The sequence below is a fragment of the Marmota monax genome, unplaced genomic scaffold, assembly GCF_021218885.2.
Source record: "Marmota monax isolate L192 unplaced genomic scaffold, Marmota_monax_Labrador192_F-V1.1 WCK01_AAM20220418_F8-fsc00112, whole genome shotgun sequence".
NCBI lineage: Eukaryota > Metazoa > Chordata > Mammalia > Rodentia > Sciuridae > Marmota > Marmota monax.
Genome location: NW_026692073.1, coordinates 6,230,360 through 6,249,166, shown reverse-complemented (window position 1 = coordinate 6,249,166; position 18,807 = coordinate 6,230,360). Strand labels below are relative to the sequence as shown.

At 34.4% G+C, this 18,807-nt stretch overlaps 1 protein-coding gene across 2 annotated transcripts in view; it reads left to right on the top strand.

Annotated features, from left to right (window-relative positions):
* Positions 1-18,807, top strand: part of Prkg2 (protein kinase cGMP-dependent 2) — a 101,538-nt gene that overhangs the window by 26,358 nt on the left and 56,373 nt on the right. For both annotated transcript variants that reach the window (XM_046458525.2, XM_046458543.2), the window contains exons 3-6: positions 3,268-3,434; positions 6,573-6,686; positions 8,070-8,175; positions 11,730-11,793. In XM_046458525.2, coding sequence (XP_046314481.2) covers positions 3,268-3,434; positions 6,573-6,686; positions 8,070-8,175; positions 11,730-11,793 — 451 coding nt within the window. The remainder of the gene's footprint in view (positions 1-3,267; positions 3,435-6,572; positions 6,687-8,069; positions 8,176-11,729; positions 11,794-18,807) is intronic.

The following is an 18,807-nucleotide window of genomic DNA, read 5'->3' as shown; positions in this document are numbered from 1 at the left end:
ATACTTCCTTTTTTCATTGCTTTTTCTTTTGCCAGTTTTCATCTGGGATCATATTCCTTCTATCTGGCGCTCTCCACTCTTACAAGTCTATTGCCAATGCAAAAACATTTTTGAAAGTGTCTACATTTTGCTTTCATTTCTGAAGGCTATTTTCACTTGGTAAAGATTTTGAAATAGGCTCTATGAAACACTTTGAAGATATTCTGTTGTGTTCTAGCTTCTGTTATTTCTTAAGGTAGATTTATTGGTGGTCATTTAAAGGCAATGTGTCTCTTCATTTCTTGTTGCTTTTTTGAGTTTTCTTTTTGTATTTTGTTTGCAGCAATATGGTGGGCCTAGATATGGTTTAATTGTATTTATTTGGTTTGGAATTTGTAGTACATCTTGTCTGTGGTTTGTCTTTTCACTGATTTAAGGAAATTCTTGAATATGATTCCCTACTATGTTGTTTTATCCCAATTATTTCCTTAGTGTCAGGGGCCCAGATTATAACATTTAATTACTCTGTCATGCCTCCTATGTCTCTTACTTTTTTGGGGGGGAGGGAGGTTGCTTTATTTCCATTCTGTATTCTCTCCAGTTTGCCTCATAGTTATATTATTATTCCTGTAATATTTAGTTTCTAATTCTTTCTACCTTTATCTTATTAGATTTTAAAGCCATTTATTGAGTTCTCAGCACCAGATACTAAATTTTTTAGTTTTAGAATTTCCACTTGATCTTTTAAAAAGACTCATGTTTCCTGTTCACATTCTTCATTTTGTCTTTGATTTTCTTAAACATACTGGTTATGGTTATATTGAAGTCTGTTCCCAATAAGTACAATATCTTATCTACTCTGGATCTAATTCTACTATTGTTTTTCCTCCTGGTCTTTAGACACTGGATCTTTTGGTCTGCTTGGTAATTTCTGATGTCATGTCAGATATTCCTCAGGGAAGAACTATAGAGGAAATTTGAGATTTTTGTGAGCTTCGTGCAGAAAAGATTTACCTTTGCTTCTGGCAGGCAATGGGGCTGGGGAAAATTATTTTAAACAAAATAGGGTTTTGGTTTTTGGTACTTGATTTACGGTTTGGTGCTAGACTGTTTTGATGAGTCTGGTTTGGCTAGTCCTTACCCCTAGGTCATAGCCCTTCATTGTCTCACCTGAAATCTTAGGTGTTGATCAGGGCCCCTCCTTCATCATGTGGCTTGAATGCCAGCTTTTGTTTTGCTTAAGGGGAGAAGAAATTAAATCAAATTAGAAGAGAAGACATGCTCCAAGCCTTAAGGTAAAGCTGGCAGTCTTAGAAGACAGGATACCAGCCTCCCATAGAAAGCATTTGTTTTGGGTACTAATGGTACTAGATGGGTAGAGTGGAGCTATGGTATGGGAAATGGTGGATACTAGATCATGGGATATATATATTTTCTTCTCTGGAAGAAATGGTATTTCATGGTACCTCCATGGAATGTTAACAGAAGTTAGACAAAATGAAGAAGTTAAAAAAGACACCAAGGTTTGGGAAATGTTGTTTTAAGCATATTTGTTTACTGCTAGACTTACTTGATTTTTTTTTAAGCGTGCTTGTATCTAAAACTGCTTAAACTCAGCACACTTTCCCATATAATGAAGCAGTGTTTCTTGGAACATACTTCTGGAAATTGGAATGTGTGGGCATCAAGGAAATATGTGACTGGAATATCATATACTATCGTGAAAAGGCCACAGAAGCATGAGCTTTTTATTTTTTGGTATTGACCAAAATTCTACCATTTGCACCAAGAAGATGATCTAGCAAAAGTTTTCACTCAGTATCTTTTAATTGAGTGAACTGTTGCTTTAGTGGATAAAAGAAAAATGGGACTAGGGTGAAATGAGAATGAAATTTGTTGGTCATTTTTTTTCCCCTAGGAAGATCCATCTGATAATATAGTACAAGAGGAACTGTAAGGAAAAGAGGGTAGACACTGAAAACCCGGATAAAGGTGTTAAATTTCTCTAGACCTGGGATTTGGTTTTGGACTATGGGGTCATCTTTGAAGATAAAAAATGAAATGGAGACTGGTGATACTTTGTTCAGGAAATCAACAACATTTGTTGGTTTTTTACATGGAAAGGAAGTTCTCAAGGTCTTGAATGAGCTTGGATGGCTCTGAGGATGATTGGGTCACTGTGGGGAAGAAGGACAGTCTATGCATGAGACCTCTTTCTGTTTCCTGCATGTAACCAAATGGTCTGCTGATGGGATCTGAAGACAGTGACTAATGCCATGAAGAAAAAGATCACTAGTTTTCAAACAGTAAATCTAGTGTTCAAAGCATTTGGATGAAATTTTTTTTTAAAAAAGCTATTTTAGAAAATTAGATAGTAAGTACATTGTGCAAAGATTCTGAAAGTTTCTAAAGCATTTTTCCTTCTAGTTCAATAATTATGTGATATCTACAAATAAAGTGTGTATGTGGGTTAAAACATTTCAAACTGATGATAATTGCTATTTTCAACTACCTTTTCCCCTCAATAGAAAGCAGAGTGTTCTAGAATGACCAAGCAAGTCTTGAATTTGGGGAATGACTAGGGTGTGACATTGCAAATATAGGTTCAGTCTAGATGTACTTAGAGTGGAATCTAAGGAAGTAAAGATTTTCACCATTACCCTCTATGTCTGATCAAATCTAAAGAGCCTCACAGGAGCCAATTCTCCTCAGAAGAGGCAGTGGGTGGAATGGAAACAGCATAGACTTCATCACAGACTTAGATTTAAAACATCCAAGGAATAAGTTGATTTTTACCTCTTAGTTTACTTCTCTATAAAACAGGAATAGCATTTACCTCATAGGATATTTGTGAGGATTAAATAAGATATAAATAAAGCTGTATGCATACAACAACGAATGAATACTGTGTTGTAGTCCCTTAACACAACTTCTTCATATTCACCAGACTTGCTTTTCATCTGAAAATTGTGTGCCTTTTGGTAGGGTTATTGAGAGATGCTACATGTGTGGTGATAGAACTAAAAATAATATTAAAATTCATGTAATAATAACTACCAGAAAAATATGGGAAATAATTTTGAAGAGTTTTACATGTAAGATATTAGGAATCATAAGGATGAGATATTTTGTGGGGCTAAAATTATTTGTGTTCTTGCAGGAAAAGTATTAAGTATATTGGTAATGATATGGAGAATCTGAATGAATTAAATCTAGATAGTAAAGCTTGGTTTTAATTAATAAAAAAAATAATTAATTGTAATTAACAATTCTTTCCCATTACACCAGTGAGAAGAAGCTCATTACAGATGCCCTTAATAAAAACCAGTTCCTGAAGAGACTGGATCCTCAGCAGATCAAAGACATGGTGGAATGCATGTATGGGAGAAACTACCAGCAAGGCAGTTACATTATTAAGCAAGGAGAACCAGGAAACCATATATTTGTGCTTGCAGGTGGGTTTTGCAGATTTTTTTTTCAGTTATCCTATAACAAATGTTTTGCTTATTGTCTTGTGTTTTTTTTGCAAATATTTATAAAAGTACAAAACCAGTTTCTCTATTTGTAGAAATCTAATAGGGTTCATGAAATGGCAACATTGTTAATCTAATCATCATGATGGCAATAGTTAATATTTACTGAATGCTTTCTATATATCTGACATTCTATTCAACACTCAGTTGGGAGGTCATGTTTCATTTTCTTACCAACCCTATAATGCAAGTGCTGTTATCTTTATGTTACTAACAGAGAATATGTCCCAGGAGGTTAAGTAAGTTATCCAAGGCCACACAGCTCATAAGTGGTGAAGGCAAAATGCAAATTTAGGCAATCTAACTTATGAAACATATTTTTAATTACAGTGCCACCTGCAAAAAAAAGTGCTTCCATTCAAAATACAGCTGCTTATGTTTAGTTTTAGATAATTATACCAGGAAAAAATATCGTGGTTTTGGAAATGATTTTGGCTATATACCAATGACTTCAAAGGATAATTTAGGTACATTTAACCAACAGACAAATCTGTAGAGTGCCTTACAGTAACAACTGGTGTTTTTAGAACTAATTAAATGGCTTCCTTTATCTGTGATCACTTGAACATGCATACATGCTAGAAAGTTATATAAGGACTACTCAAAAAAAATTTTAGATATAGAAGCGAGAAATTATCTGAGCAGGGATTATGGTTATTGGATGCCTTGTTAAATTCTGAATTGCCCCAAGCCTAGGAAAGAAAGTTAAATTGGTTTACCCAGATGGTGTGGTGAATTGAGATATGATGTGATCTATTTTATGTTGGAAGTTCTTGATAAGCTAAGCAGTTGCCTTTATTCGTATTTCCTTGGGGCCTTAGGTGTGGGACATAAGGTGCCTTTCTAAACAATCTAATAGTTATGTATTATTCTATTTATAATGTACAAAAGATCATTTTCATATACTTTGATTCTTTAAACATGCTACTTTTATAGTTATTTGTGTATTATTTGCCATATATTTTTATAGGCAGCTTTAAAGTCATATGGTCATTCCCAAGTAATAATTCTATTCAACTAATGCATTATAGCCTTAATTTAGTCAGTCTTTATTTTTTAAATTTTAAATTTTTTAATTTTTTAAAATATTTATTTACTTTCTTAGTTGTAGTTGGACACAATACCTTTATTTTATTTACATGTGGTGCTGAGGATCGAACCCAGGGTCTTGCACATGCTAGGCGGGCGCTCCACCGCTGAGCCACAACCCCAGCCCATAATTTTTTAAATTTGAATAATTTATTTAACCAAGTATATCTAAAGCAGCCTTCAGCTTTATAGGACAGGTGATCTGGAGCAATTTTTCTCTCATGCAACTTTTCTCTTGGGCATTTTACATCTGTTTTAGCCACACTAGAAAATTCTGGGAAGAGAAGATAGGTCATTAAGTAACAAATATTTGTGGAACTTGCTAGGAGAGCATGAGAAACTCATGTCAGCCCATCTTGTTCCTTGCCAGTTAACTCTGATGAAAAACTTGGGGAGGGAAGAGGTTGAACAGATGTCAGCATCTATGTTGCTATTGAGATCAGAGATATAGCACACATGGAAATGGAAATTGGATGTTTTTTTATTTGAATTAATTATGCTGTCATCTAAAGAATGATTTGCCTGGTTTAATTATCTGGTTGAGTAAATTAATTTGATGATTAAAAATCCCCCTTTGTAGAATATAGCATGAATAGCAAATAGTACAAGCATATTAACTTAGAAATTCGGTATTCCGTTTAAATTCTTCAGCATTCCTCAGGTCCCATGAACCATAACCAATTAGGGAAAAGGCTTAAAATGCACTAATATCTGTAATATCAACTGGACAGTTCCACTAAATGGCTTTGATAGAATAGAATTAGCTGTAATGGGAAATTATTACATTGCATATCTAATCTGTGGGATTTTGAACCAAAACAGAGATTGCTTTTTGTTTTTCTTATGAATTATAAGTTTTATCAGAATAAGAATCTTTGTCTCTTTTGTCCACTTTGTTGTTGTGGCATCTGAAACAGTTCCTGGAACAATGAAGGTACTCAGATCAGATTTGTTGAATGAAAGGATGGACAGAGATGACCCAGATCTACACAGTGGTAACTTAGAGAAAGAAACTAATACTTTAAGGGAAGGGACATTACCCTTTAAGAATTTGTGTATTTTTGGCTTATGAGTTTGGTTAGATAAGATTTCATGTGAAGAGGAAAGAGATGAGACCTGCCAGGGTAAAAGAATTGTGAATATCTCAGTTTTGCCTCTCCCTTCCTTTCATCTTTGCCTAAGTATAGACACGTGCCAAACACTCTTGCTAGTGACTTGCTTTTATGATTAATAGTTATTCCATTTAAATGCTGGAAAGGCTAGATAACAGGGAGGACCATGAAGCAACTTGTCCAAGGTCACGCAGCCAATAGTTTAGTAGAGCCAGGACCCAGAGCCAGGCAGTCCGACTGCAAGACAAGTGCTTATCAGGTATGACACACATCGTCCTTCTGTCACTGTGAACAACTGTTCTGTGTTTTCAACACCATGATGGTTGGATTCCTAATAAGAAATCAATTGTTTCATGTACTACAATTTGCATAAGGTAGTATAAACTTTAAACAAAACACTCACCATTCACCACTTCAGGGAAGGAGTTTTGTTAGAGTGATAGCAATCAATATTAGAAATGGCTGATGTAGTATTTCTTATGTGCTACCCATCATTCTATGTTCCTTCTTGATATTAACTTATTCTCATGACAAATATGTGAAATTATTATCTGGCTGAGTAACTTAATTTGATAATTAAAAATCCCCCTTTGTAGAATATAGCATGAATATTTCCCCATTGTTAATAATGGGAAATATTATTGATATCCCCATTATTGATAAGTAACTTCAGGCAGAAAAGGTACCTTTTTCAAGGTGAGTGGCAGTGCTGGTTTCAGCTGTATTTTTAACCACTGTATTACAATGACAATAATAAGATATCTTACCTGGATGCTTTTCATACATTTGGTTGTTGTTTAATTTACAAAATACATGTTGATTTTTATTATTTGTATCTGTCTTAAATTCTACTTGATAGAGGGTCGACTAGAGGTGTTCCAAGGAGAGAAATTGCTGTCATCCATCCCTATGTGGACCACATTTGGGGAACTAGCCATTTTATACAACTGTACCAGGACTGCCTCTGTGAAAGGTAACAGAAGATGAAATGATGTCTTTGAATTTTTGCGTGGTGCTAGAAGATTATCTTGTTAAGTCAGGTTTGCATGTTGGTCCAACCTTTGTCTTTTAGTTTCCCCTATATGCTCTTATTCATAGAAATGCTATGCCTATGATAGGATTTATATGGAAGCATTTCTCTAAACAATTCAAGTTAAAAGAACTTTTCTCTCAGGTACCTGTGTATACAATTGAAAAATGGCTTTAAACTAAATGATTCCAACATTTTAAAAATTGCCATTTCATCTTTTACTATGCAGACATCATTCAGAATGTTTGCTTTTTAGTTTCCATAAGGTTCTGATCAGAAAAATTAATCAAACCAAATTAATTAAATGAAAAAAATTAATCAAATGAAAAAAAATGTAAGTATCACAAAGGATAAAGAAATGAGAGTTTGCATGAATGACTTTTAGGATTTGTTTAAGTAGTTCTCCTACTGATTTTATTTTTACTGATTTTATTCATGCAATCTTGGATTTTCTTCAAAATTATTTAGATGTGGTGTATCTCAGTGTTTGAGACTGGGTTACATATATTAACATGCTGAGATATTTAATGAAAATGCAGACTCTGGGGCTCCACTCCAAATATGAAGAAGAATTTCTGGTCATGAGGCCCAGGAATCTATATTTTTAGGAAGAATATAATGGTAACTCTAATTCACTGTAAAGTTTGATAAACTGGATCTTTAGTTCCCGATCTATTTTGTAGGCTCTCATTACTCTATTTTTTAATCTTACAATTGTAATTTCATTTAAATTATTTTTAAAGCTGTTACTTCTACTCTACTTCTTTTTGGGATCTTATGCTTGCCTTTAATATCTTTCCTATTAAAACTGTTTTTTGTAAAAACTGTCTTTTGTAACTTCTTTAAAAATTATTCATAAGCATTTTATGTGAATAACTTCAGAGATCCTTGAAATATGTAGGCTTTTTTTGTGGCAACGAGATCTAAACAACATAAAAAGACACAAAAAACGTAAACATACACACAGAAATCCTTAACTTCAGTTTACCTGCTTGTGAATTCTTCACTCTCTAGGTTGGCCACAGGTTGACTGGCCTTCTCTAACATGTGTCCTGATGAGGTAGTGTGTAATTAGAAATTGCAAACTCATTTGAATATCATCTTAACCGAAAGATAATTAGAAAGCAGATCTTCCAATTCCAAATCATGGTACACTTCAGAGCCAAAATGATTTATAAAATTAGTATTTATTTTGATGCTTCCTTCCATTTGCATGTTTAAATAATGCATTTTCCAAGAAATGCAAATTCACCCTATTAACATTCTGGAAAGTTTTCTTGATGTGATGCTAAATAATGTTTTGTTATTTTCTCCATTTTTCTAAAGCTATTACCAATGTTAAAACATGGGCATTAGATCGAGAGGTTTTCCAGAACATAATGCGGAGGACAGCTCAAGCTAGAGATGAACAATACAGAAACTTCCTCAGAAGGTAAGAATAATACATTGGGAGAAAGTGCAGCCAATGAGGTAGCCATAATGTGGATATGACTGTTTTATCAGAATATTTACTTTAATATAGTTTCTCCCATTTTCCACATTATTAAACCAAGGAGAAAAAGTATTTCCTTGCAATTAATGCTAGTATCAGTAAAAAGTATTACATTTGATTCCCATTAGCTTTGTGTATTGATTTATTTCTCTTGCTAATTTTTCCCTTGTATTCATGGAACCATAGTGTATAATATAGAAAAATGTACAAAAAATCCTAAAATATTCAACAGAGTGTTCACTAGACTGAAAGATATATGAAATTTGAAAGAGACTAGCAAAAAGTTAACCCTTCTAATATTGCTTTGCTTAGAATAATATTAAAATTAATTTAATTTACTATCCTTGCTTTAAATGAGACATTCTTTTTTTTATTCACATAGCCACACTGTCTTCCAAATTATTACATTATTTGTAGGAAATTAACTTGCCAAAAACATTACTGTACTTATCGTGATGACATAGATCCTTGAAACATAAATCATTTTGTGAAATATTCTGTACCTCAATGACTTACTTGAATGCATCAATTTATAGAGAAACAAATATCTATGTAATTTAAAAAACCAGTTCCAAATTAGATAAAGTTTTTGAAAATCTAAGTTTCTTAAACTACTTTTGTATCATTTGTGAGAGTTTTGATAGTCTCTGAATCTGTAGTACGTTCTGTAATGAAATGTTACTTATAAGTGTTAATAATACATTGCATAGTTTCCAAAAATAAATTCTAAGTTCTTCTAAAGTACAGCATAGTGATTTCATCTTGCATTATAAGCCTTTGAAGTCAGTGATTTGGGGGCCTAGCATATACTGAGAGCTCAATAAATCCTGAAGGAACACATTGTTAATCAGTAGGATATTGCAAGTATCAGTTCTCATATAGAATTGTAGTGATTGACCCTTTCAAGGGCAGTAATGGCTCCTGGCAGAGGGGCGATAATGACAAGCAGGTGCCTTATCTGATAGCCAGCCAGTGCTTAGTCATCATTTTGTGGGATCTCCCTGAATATAGGTGATCTCCAGTCCAACAACTGAGTGACACGGGTCAGCATTTAAAGCTAATAAGCCACACTTATGCAAGAGCCAATAAAGGATACATAAATAACTAGTGCCCAAAGGTTATGTTTGAACATCTGAGATAAAACCTAAACCACTATATGCAGAGCAGTTAATTCTCCCCCAAGTCCAGTATGTTCCTAGTGGAAGGAGCTAAGATAATGTACTAAGATACATTCCTTCTTTCTTTCCTTCCTTTTGATACTTCATTCATTCTTTCAATTTATTTCCAGGTAGAAAATATTGTAAACTCAGATGGTAAATAAGATAAACCTGATGCCTGCCTTCATAGACATACTAATATTTCCCCTCATATCTATTTCCTCACCATACCCCTAAGGTGACAGACTTACTAATGTTATAGATCCCAGTTTGGACCAGAAGTTAAATTTTCATACTAAGTATGTGTTAATCAAAGACAAGTTCTGGTTATCCTTTTATCATTTCATCAAGAGGGAGACAAACTAGCAAAATATATTTTTCTTTGTTTCATAATGTACAGTAAGCTCTCTTTCTTCATTTCCATTTTTATTATAAAATCTGATATATAAGATATGTGGTCCTTATGTAAATTACAAAATATTATGACACTAGTCATTTGATGACTGGGAATATAGTCAGAGGAAATGAAATAACTTTGTCAGAGAGACATGTGCATTTCCATGTTCATTGAAGCACCTAAGTGTCCACCAACCAATGTACACATAAAAAAATGTGGTACACATGTGCCATGTAGCCATGAAAAAAGATGAAATTCTGTCATTTGTGACAACATGGCTGGAAATGAGGATCATTATGTTAAGTGAAATAGAAAAACAAGAACTACATGATCTCACTCATGGACTTAAGAGTTCATCTCATAAAGTTGAGAGTAGCATGGAGGTTTCCAGAGGCTAGAGAGGGTAGGAGAAGGGAGGGATAGGGAGAAGTGGATCAGTGGTACTAAGGTATAGGTAGATAGAAGCAAGAAGTTATGGTGTGCTGTTGCACAGTAGGCTGACTATACATAATGAGAATGGAATAAGTATTTCAGAAAGCTAGAAGAAGGGATTTTGAATGTTTTTAACCATAAATAAATAATAAATGAGAAGATAAATATTTTCCCCAACTTAAACATTGTACAATGTATATACATGTACTGAAATATCACAGAGTACCCATAAATTTGTAAAATTTTTATGTTTTTATATATTCATTAAAATTTTAAAAATTATAGCAGAATAAATGTCCATGAAACTATTGCCCAATATAAGGAAAAGAAAATTAGCAGCATCCTTGAATTTCTCATGTGCCTCTTTATATCATTTCCTCCTGAATCCTCTCTCCTTGAAAGTAATCTGCATTTGAAAGTTTAGTGATCATATCTTTGTTTTTGTTTTTTTTTTAATAGTTTTGCCTATGGCTTGAACTTTATGAAAATTGTGTTATTGTTGCAACTCAATTTTTCACTAAGATTCATTTCTCCTATTGTAGAGTTTTATTACTTGGCTCTAACACTGTGTAAATGTCTGTTCTACACTGAGGTTTCTTCAGTGTTTTGCAATTACAAAGGATTCAGGTGCAAACCTTCTTATACATGTGTCTTGGCCTGTGCCTCTGGTGTATGTGTGCAAAAAGTCATTCTAGAGCTCTCTGCCTTTACAAACTCAGATCCAATTGTGCATTTTTTGGAGTAGCATTATTTTTTTCCTGTAGGGGTGTCACATTTTAGATGGTAAGAATAATTTATTTTTCTTATAGGAATTATATTAACAGTCCTGAATTAAAATGGGCAAAATAAAAGAGAAATTTAAGAGAACAATTGAATCATGTTGATAGATTAATCATACTGAAATTTCTGATATTTTAAAATAGTAGTTTTCAGCATTCTACTTCTCTCTATATTGTTATCTGTAACAATGTTCCTATTACATGCCTCTGGCTACCATTGATTTTTGAAAGGACAACACAGTATGACTAGTAATCAAAGGGCATTTCAATGTTAATTCCCCTGTTCCTCTGAATTCAGTCTTTATTTAATCACAAGGTTTTGGATGAAAATCTGATCCTCCACTGGAAGCAGAACTCCTCACCCAAACTAATAGAAAAGATACTGAGATATGGAAAGGAACACATTTATAGATGCTATTCACTTTGAAAACCAAAAACGACAGTCATGTGATTTTTCCTCTGTTAGAATATAATTTTCCCCTTTATCTTACTATTTTTATTTATTTACTTATGAAATTATACATATCATATTATGTAATTTCTAATGTGTATAAAATTCTGTTATTTATGTGTTTTCTGTTATTTAAAGGTTTACCTTGGAGAACTAAGAGCATTATAATTTTTAAATAAATATAAAAACTTTAGAATCTATATAATGTATATTTGTATATTTATAGTTAAACTCAGAAAGATATTTATATTAAGGAAAGATTTGTTTTGATTTTGAAGTGTATCCTTGCTGAAGAATTTACCAGAAGATAAACTGACCAAGATCATTGACTGTTTGGAAGTGGTAAGACATTTAAAGTACATTTCATTAGAGTTTAGAATCTGGTTGTGTTATTAGCACTGTAAATGAATAAAAAGGAAAAGACAGTAGATCACTATTCTGTAGAGACCAGAAACATTTTTCTTTTGTGAAAACTTAGGCTAACTCATGCTGAAATAAGAGGCTGGGGAAGAGTTAGATTCTTTTGAAATGTATAAAAGGAAATTGGATTTGCATGTGTAAAGTGAAATTTGATTTACATATTTTAATCTTTTTAGTATATTTTATAAAACTAATCTGCCTTACTGAAGAGGCATTTGATTTTTGTGCAATTAACATCACAATCCCTTACAGAGTTTTCGTAGTAGAAAGGAGTCAGTGAGGCATAATTAGGAAATGGAGCACAGAAAGGGCATGTTGGTGCTTCTGGTGACAAGCCTCTGAATCAGACTATGAAACATTGTATACTTGAACACTCTAGGCCAGGAAAATACATTTTAAGAAACTGTACTCAAGAAGCACTTTACCTATATTAATGTCTGAAGGAAAACCGCATTTTGGAATGTATTCAAAACTCATTTTAGGCATCACCCAGATGGTTGGTTCCAGTCCAAGACTCTTCACGTCTTTTTGTGAATAATACTTCAATGACACATACCTTGGATGCTAATGATATGCATCTTATGAAAACCTCTTCGGATTTCAGAGATTAAAATTCAAAGCAAATAACCTCTCTAACTTTCTTGGGGGTCAATTTCATTGAAACTAAAGTGGGTTTTATGGAATTTAAAGGAGGTAGGGAATGGCAAAGAAGTCACATGTAGACTTTAAGCTTTAATAGAGCTGTTCTCAGTGGGAGGAATATAAAAAAGCCCTACAAGGCTGATTGTTGACAGATTCATGCCTCTGTCAATCACAATATGCAATGTAAAATAATATCTGTTGAGAAGGGAGTAGGGACCATTTCATCCTTAAGTGTAAGTGACACCAGTAATGTTTCCATGTACAATTCATGGAACCCATCCAGCAGTTTATCTGGGACAGACCGTGATGACACAATGCCTGGCCTTGTGTCCCCATGGGGGTCAGATATGAAGTCATTTTCAAGAAGACTGCTTATCCTGCATCTCTTGGGATTTCCCTAATGTAATATAAACCAATCACAGATGTTATAAATTAATAATTCATCCCAATTTCTGAGGATTTTTTTTTAAAGCTAGAGAGGCCCTATATTTTTTTGTTAACCAAGGAAATCTGTTTTTAATATAAAACTAATAGAGTAGAGTCACCAGAGGGGAATTCCATGCTGACAGCAAATATAAAAATTTAGTATCATTAAAATTAAATGGTAAATTAGACATATTTAAAACAGCCATAGGCAATAGCTACAGAACATATAGATAGGTACTCAAATCCAGTATTAATTAGCACACAATTCAAGTTTGAGTCTCATCTTTTAAAACACCTTAGAAAAGCTTTACCATATCTAAGCATTTGCAGAAAACAGCACGTTTTATAAAAGGCTCTTTATTCATTACCTGGCAAACAAATGTGTCTCTGTAATGTGTGAAAATTCTCAGATGCAAAAGCAATGAACAAGGGAGTAATGGAATCTCTTTAGCTCTCAGAAAAGCACATACCTTACCAGCATAGCTTGGACTAATGACCCGTCCACATGGTCCGACAATGATCTATTCCTAATGCACCCAAGTTATGACAGAGCGCCTGCTGAGTTCTAGGACCAGCTGTACCACAAACTGGTTTCATAATCCTTGAGAAAATAGAATCTGTCATGCTGTTTAGGAGTTGATAAAGGGAGTTTTTAATCCCCATGTATACGTGTTTGGGAGGGTGTTGGGTGGACATGGGGGTGGGTATCAGAACTTTCCATCAAGAAGCAGTTGGCCTGATGTGTTTAAGATGTAGACTGTTGAACACTGTTGAGTTTCCAGACCCAATGGCCCCCATTGTGCAGTGCTCCAATAGCATTTCTGACTCTAGCTTAAGTCACTCAGATCATTTGGTTCTGGAGGCAGACATTGCCATTAAGCCTTTCTTCATGTTCTCATGGGGGAATGAGTGGGAATAACAGTAACACACTCACTGAGGTGCTTAAGATCGTGAAGTCATAGAGCATGATACAGATTTGGGATGGAGATTAGTGATTAATGATGCTGGAAACCATAGTGTGACTATTCCCCCTGCCATTATGCAGGACTATACAGGAGAGGAAGGGGTTTCTCTTCATATTCACAGATCAGTCCAGAAGCGTGGGATTGACTGTGCTGTCTGAGTTACAAGCCCCGTGATGAATCATGAGGTCACCTCACTGTTTGTTACAGAGCTCTGGTATTTGACCTAGTGGCCTTTCACAAAGTCATCTTTCACAAAGTCACAGTTGAGAGGGGGTGAGTGGATTTAGAGTAGTGTGGAATGTTCTTATCCTTCCTTCTTCAGACTTTGGGGGCCCTTTGAAAGTTAAAAGGCAGGTTCCTGGGTAACATCCTTCACTTACTGAATCAGCAACTTTGATAGAGGCCCCCAAATTCACATTTTTAACTTTTAATGTTGCGATACTTATGCTTACTAAAGTTTGAGAAACACATATATGTTTATGACTAGAATACATGTATTCAAATTTCCCCAGTCTGCCACTTCATATAGGAATTTTCCATTTTTAATCATTTTTTTCAAAATTTAGTCTTTCTTTCTTAAAGTTCCTAATAACAGTTGGATAAGCCAGACAGTTTTCCTCATTTTAATTATTATATCCTGAGTCATAAGAAAGCTGAGATCATTGTGGATTTTGCCAGTTTATGGACTAGTGAGTTAAAGGTGGGGCTGCTGGGAGTTGTACAAAGTTCACCAGTCCAAAGTCTGGAGACTAGAGTTTGTGGTCCTTTCTCTGTCACTACCAGCTGTCCATTAATCATAATGAACATATGTAATGAAATTTCTAGCTATAGTGTCCTCTCATTACAAAACAAGAGGGTTGTGGACCACATCTTTATGGGCTCTTTCATTGTTTATATTACTGAATTCTATGTAGTTGACTTGCTCAAATAGAAATAATTTCTGCTGGTTTTTATTTTGTAGGATCTAGTTCCTTGGCAATAACAAACCAGGTGCCAAATTAATGCTGAATGGTTGATAGGGTCCAGCTGATCTAGATGTATTTCCTTTAATATTTCAAAGATCGTAACTATTGTACTTGGAAAAAATTACTAATTCTCTATGTACCCAAGTTTGTTTAAACTACTTATACTCAAACAACTGTAAGCAGTTTTTTAAACAAACTTGAGAAGTAGAGGCACCGAGGGTGTGCGTGTATGTGTGTGTGTGTGTGTGCATACTACATCTTGTTGTAAATCATCAATACTTAATTGTAATGAGATTTCTAGCTATAAACTATATACCCTAAGGAAGTCTAAAATGCTTCTTTTTCCATCACCTTTGAGTTTCTTCTGATTTTATATAGTATTTTTATGGCCACTATATTTAGACTTTTGCTAGATTATCATAGCATAAGCATTTTATGTACAGCAAAAATAAAATCTTTCCACCTTTGGCTGTTGCTGTTTGTATAGTTGTCTTGGGATCTCTACCTATTATTCTATCCTGAAATTAATTGATTTTTTTTCCACACACTAAGTACCTACTCTCCAGGCTTCTTGACATCTTCTTTTAAAACATCTTATTCAGACTGTGGGTCACGAATCATTGCTCGGTCATGAAATCAGTTTAGTGGGACCTTTAAAAAAAATCAGAGTAGTAAGTATCATTTTGAAAACCATGCTTTAGTTTCATATAAATGTATGTGTTCATGGTATTATGTGTGTATTGAGTGTATATGTAAAATATATTTCTTACTGAAGGTAAGAATGAAAAATGCTTGAAAACTTTGCTCTACAGGTCAGGGTCTATGGCTTCTTGGTCCTCTGAGGGACCCCTCTGCAGTGTAACCACAAGGACAATAACCACACTGTTTGCATTTCTCTTTTTGGTCTTGGTGACCACCCTGGCTTGACTGGCGACTCTCCCTGGTTGACAAACACTGGGCAGTCCGGCATCACAGCCAGTACTTACCACTGTATATTTTTGGTCTGACCTATTTCCACAGCCTTTTCTGATCTATGAAGTTACTGTCAATACACTGGAAGGTATTATTTATCTTCCTCCCATGGTTTAGGGTGACAAAGAATCATCCCTTGGAAAAATACCACGAGGAAATTTGTCCCTTAAGAAACAATGAAGCTCTATCTCAGGTATCCTTTCAAGCTTTTCACTTCAAACTTACCTGGTTGACAGGAGTTAAAGCTGCACCTCTGTATGTACCAAAGGCTTAATAATAATAGAAGAAAAGCCTAGCAGCACCTCAAAAATTCTCCGTGTCCTTCTGCTCCATGTGGGCAATGGAGACTGAGATTGGGATGTGGACAAGAGAGACTGAAGTGCAGACTATTAGAAATGAGAATATAAAACATGACTCCAGCAGTTTTATTAAAGAGAACTGAACATTAGTTCGATAAAGACGGCGGGACTGTGGGAATGAGGTCATCCATAAGGGTCATAGTCATTGCCATTTTAAATTTAAGCTTGTCTACAGTGAATGTTTGGGATAAATATAAAATGAAGAAGAATGAAGAGTTAGAGTAAGTAAACTGATGCAAAGAAATTTACAAAATGGCAGGGGGAATAGTCACACTATGGTTTCCATCATCATTAATCATTAATCAGACAAAAATTTTGGTCTGACAGGTGGATAAATACAATTCTGCCTCCTGTTCATTTGACAGTCTAGGGAAGATGGCCCTGTGGACTCCACATAGTCATTCAGGACCAGGCTCATGACTACAAAGTCCTTCTGGGTTATACCATTAAAACTGGGGGAAAGTAGGAAGATACATACATGAAAGGGTTCTTAGACCTTTTTGGAAAAAAAGGTATACATCACCTTTGTTTTGATTCTTTTAGATAGAAGTTAATTATATGGCTGCAACTAACAGCAGGAGTATAATTTATCTGGATAACCATATATTCCTGTGGAAGACTCTGATAACTACCTTGCACTCTTTTTATGGGAATTAACAGTCACCAGGTGCCTGTTCTGTACCAAACATTCCACCAGATATTTTAGTACACTATGTATCTATAGTAGATATACAATATTAATTTACAGACAAGGGAACTGAGGTCCAGAAGATACACTAACTAAGCAAACATTATCCTCCTCTTCCTTAACATGGCAATTACTAATCAAGCATTTGCCATGTTTAAGATTATTTTAGTACCTCAGAAAACGTTATCTTTCATTGGCTTATTATGGTAGGCAGAATGGTTCCCCCAATATCCAGACTCCAATCCCTGAAATGTGTAAATATGTCACATTATCTGGCAAAAGAGACTTTACACAGGTACTAAAGGTTTGGGACTTTAAAATAGGAGATTACCCTGGATGGGCGAGGTGGGGTGAATATAATTCCATGAGCCCCAGAAATCAGAGAATTTCTCTGACTAAAAGCAGAAGTGGAAATCTGAGAGATTTCTGGGGTAAGAACTGGACCTGTCATTGCTGGTTCTGAGATGTAGGGGCCCCAGACAGGGGGACAACAGAGGTCTCCTGGAGATAAGGGTAGCTTCCACAGATAGCCAGTGAGGAAATGGGGACCACATCCCCAAAATGAATTCTGACAATGACCCGAATGAGCATGAAAGCCAATTCCTCCCCTCGCCCCTGGCATCCAGAAAGGAACACAACTCTACAGACACTTTGATTTTATGCCATTTCTGAGCTATGCTGTGGCTGGACTTTCTGACCCACAGAACCTAAGATAATGAAAGGGTATCATTCTAAGCCACTAAATTTGTGGTCATTTGTTTTCACAGTAGCAGAAAACTAATGTACTTTTTTAAATCTTTGAAGGTAAATGTTCTTATTATAATTTTATGGATTGATGAAAGTAAAATTCAGGGTAGAACTAGGATTTGAGTCCAGATCTGTGTGGCTTCAAAATACTTTTCTACCCTAAAATATCATGCTTCTTTCTATGAAATGTTGAAATGTCTTGTAAGATGTACATTGTGCTATGAAAATAAAAGGTATGTTTATTAATATTAAACAGTATTAATAAATATTGATATTTATAAATATTAAAATTAATAAATAATATTTAACAGTAATAATAAATATTTAGCAATGTTTATTCCATACATGTAAGTTGAGTTTAAGAGTAAATGACCAGAAAGGTATTTAAAAAACAAACACAGAAGTTGTTAAGTTTGAAATTATTTTCAAGTCTAAAAAAAGAGACAGGGAGCTATTATGTGTTAATTATATCTTTTTAAAAATTTAAACAATCCCATTTTTGTTTGTATAAATAATTAAGAGATCCATTTTAGTTGTATGATTTCCAGACAAGATACAATTAAAGCAATATAGAGACAGACAGTTTAATCTATCTTTTGTTTTCTCGGGTACTGAATTGCTCTTTTGGTCTGACAGGTGGATAAATTACTTTTCCCTACCCAATAATTCTCCAATCACACAATCATCTATAAATAAAGGAGGCATTCATACATAAAAAGAAGTAGGTGGTCATTTGAGATTTCATGAAGATGGAACTACATTTAAAAATAGAATTTATGTGTAAAAAATTCCAGTATCTTTATGATCTTTTATGATGATGAATCTTTGGAAGTAATATGTATAACAGAGCGATTTAGTGTGTATGTGCAATCGTCCCAGCAGATGTTGCTCTCCAGGAAATTAGAAATTGAGGTTGATATTCCTAATACCCATTAAGGGTGTTATTTTCAATTTATTATGTGATTGTTTGCTCTTTTCTAAATCCTGGACCTCGTTTTCAGACTGTTACCCATCACTGTGCGGTTTGTATTTAGATTATGTAGGTGAAAGTGCACCAGTGCATAGAGATCGCTGCCCTGCTTTTGCGTCTCCATACCTGAAATTCAGTATTCCAGGTGAATTTTTTTTCTGTGAAATAAAACATACAAGTGCAAAAGTAAAGTAAAAGTCAC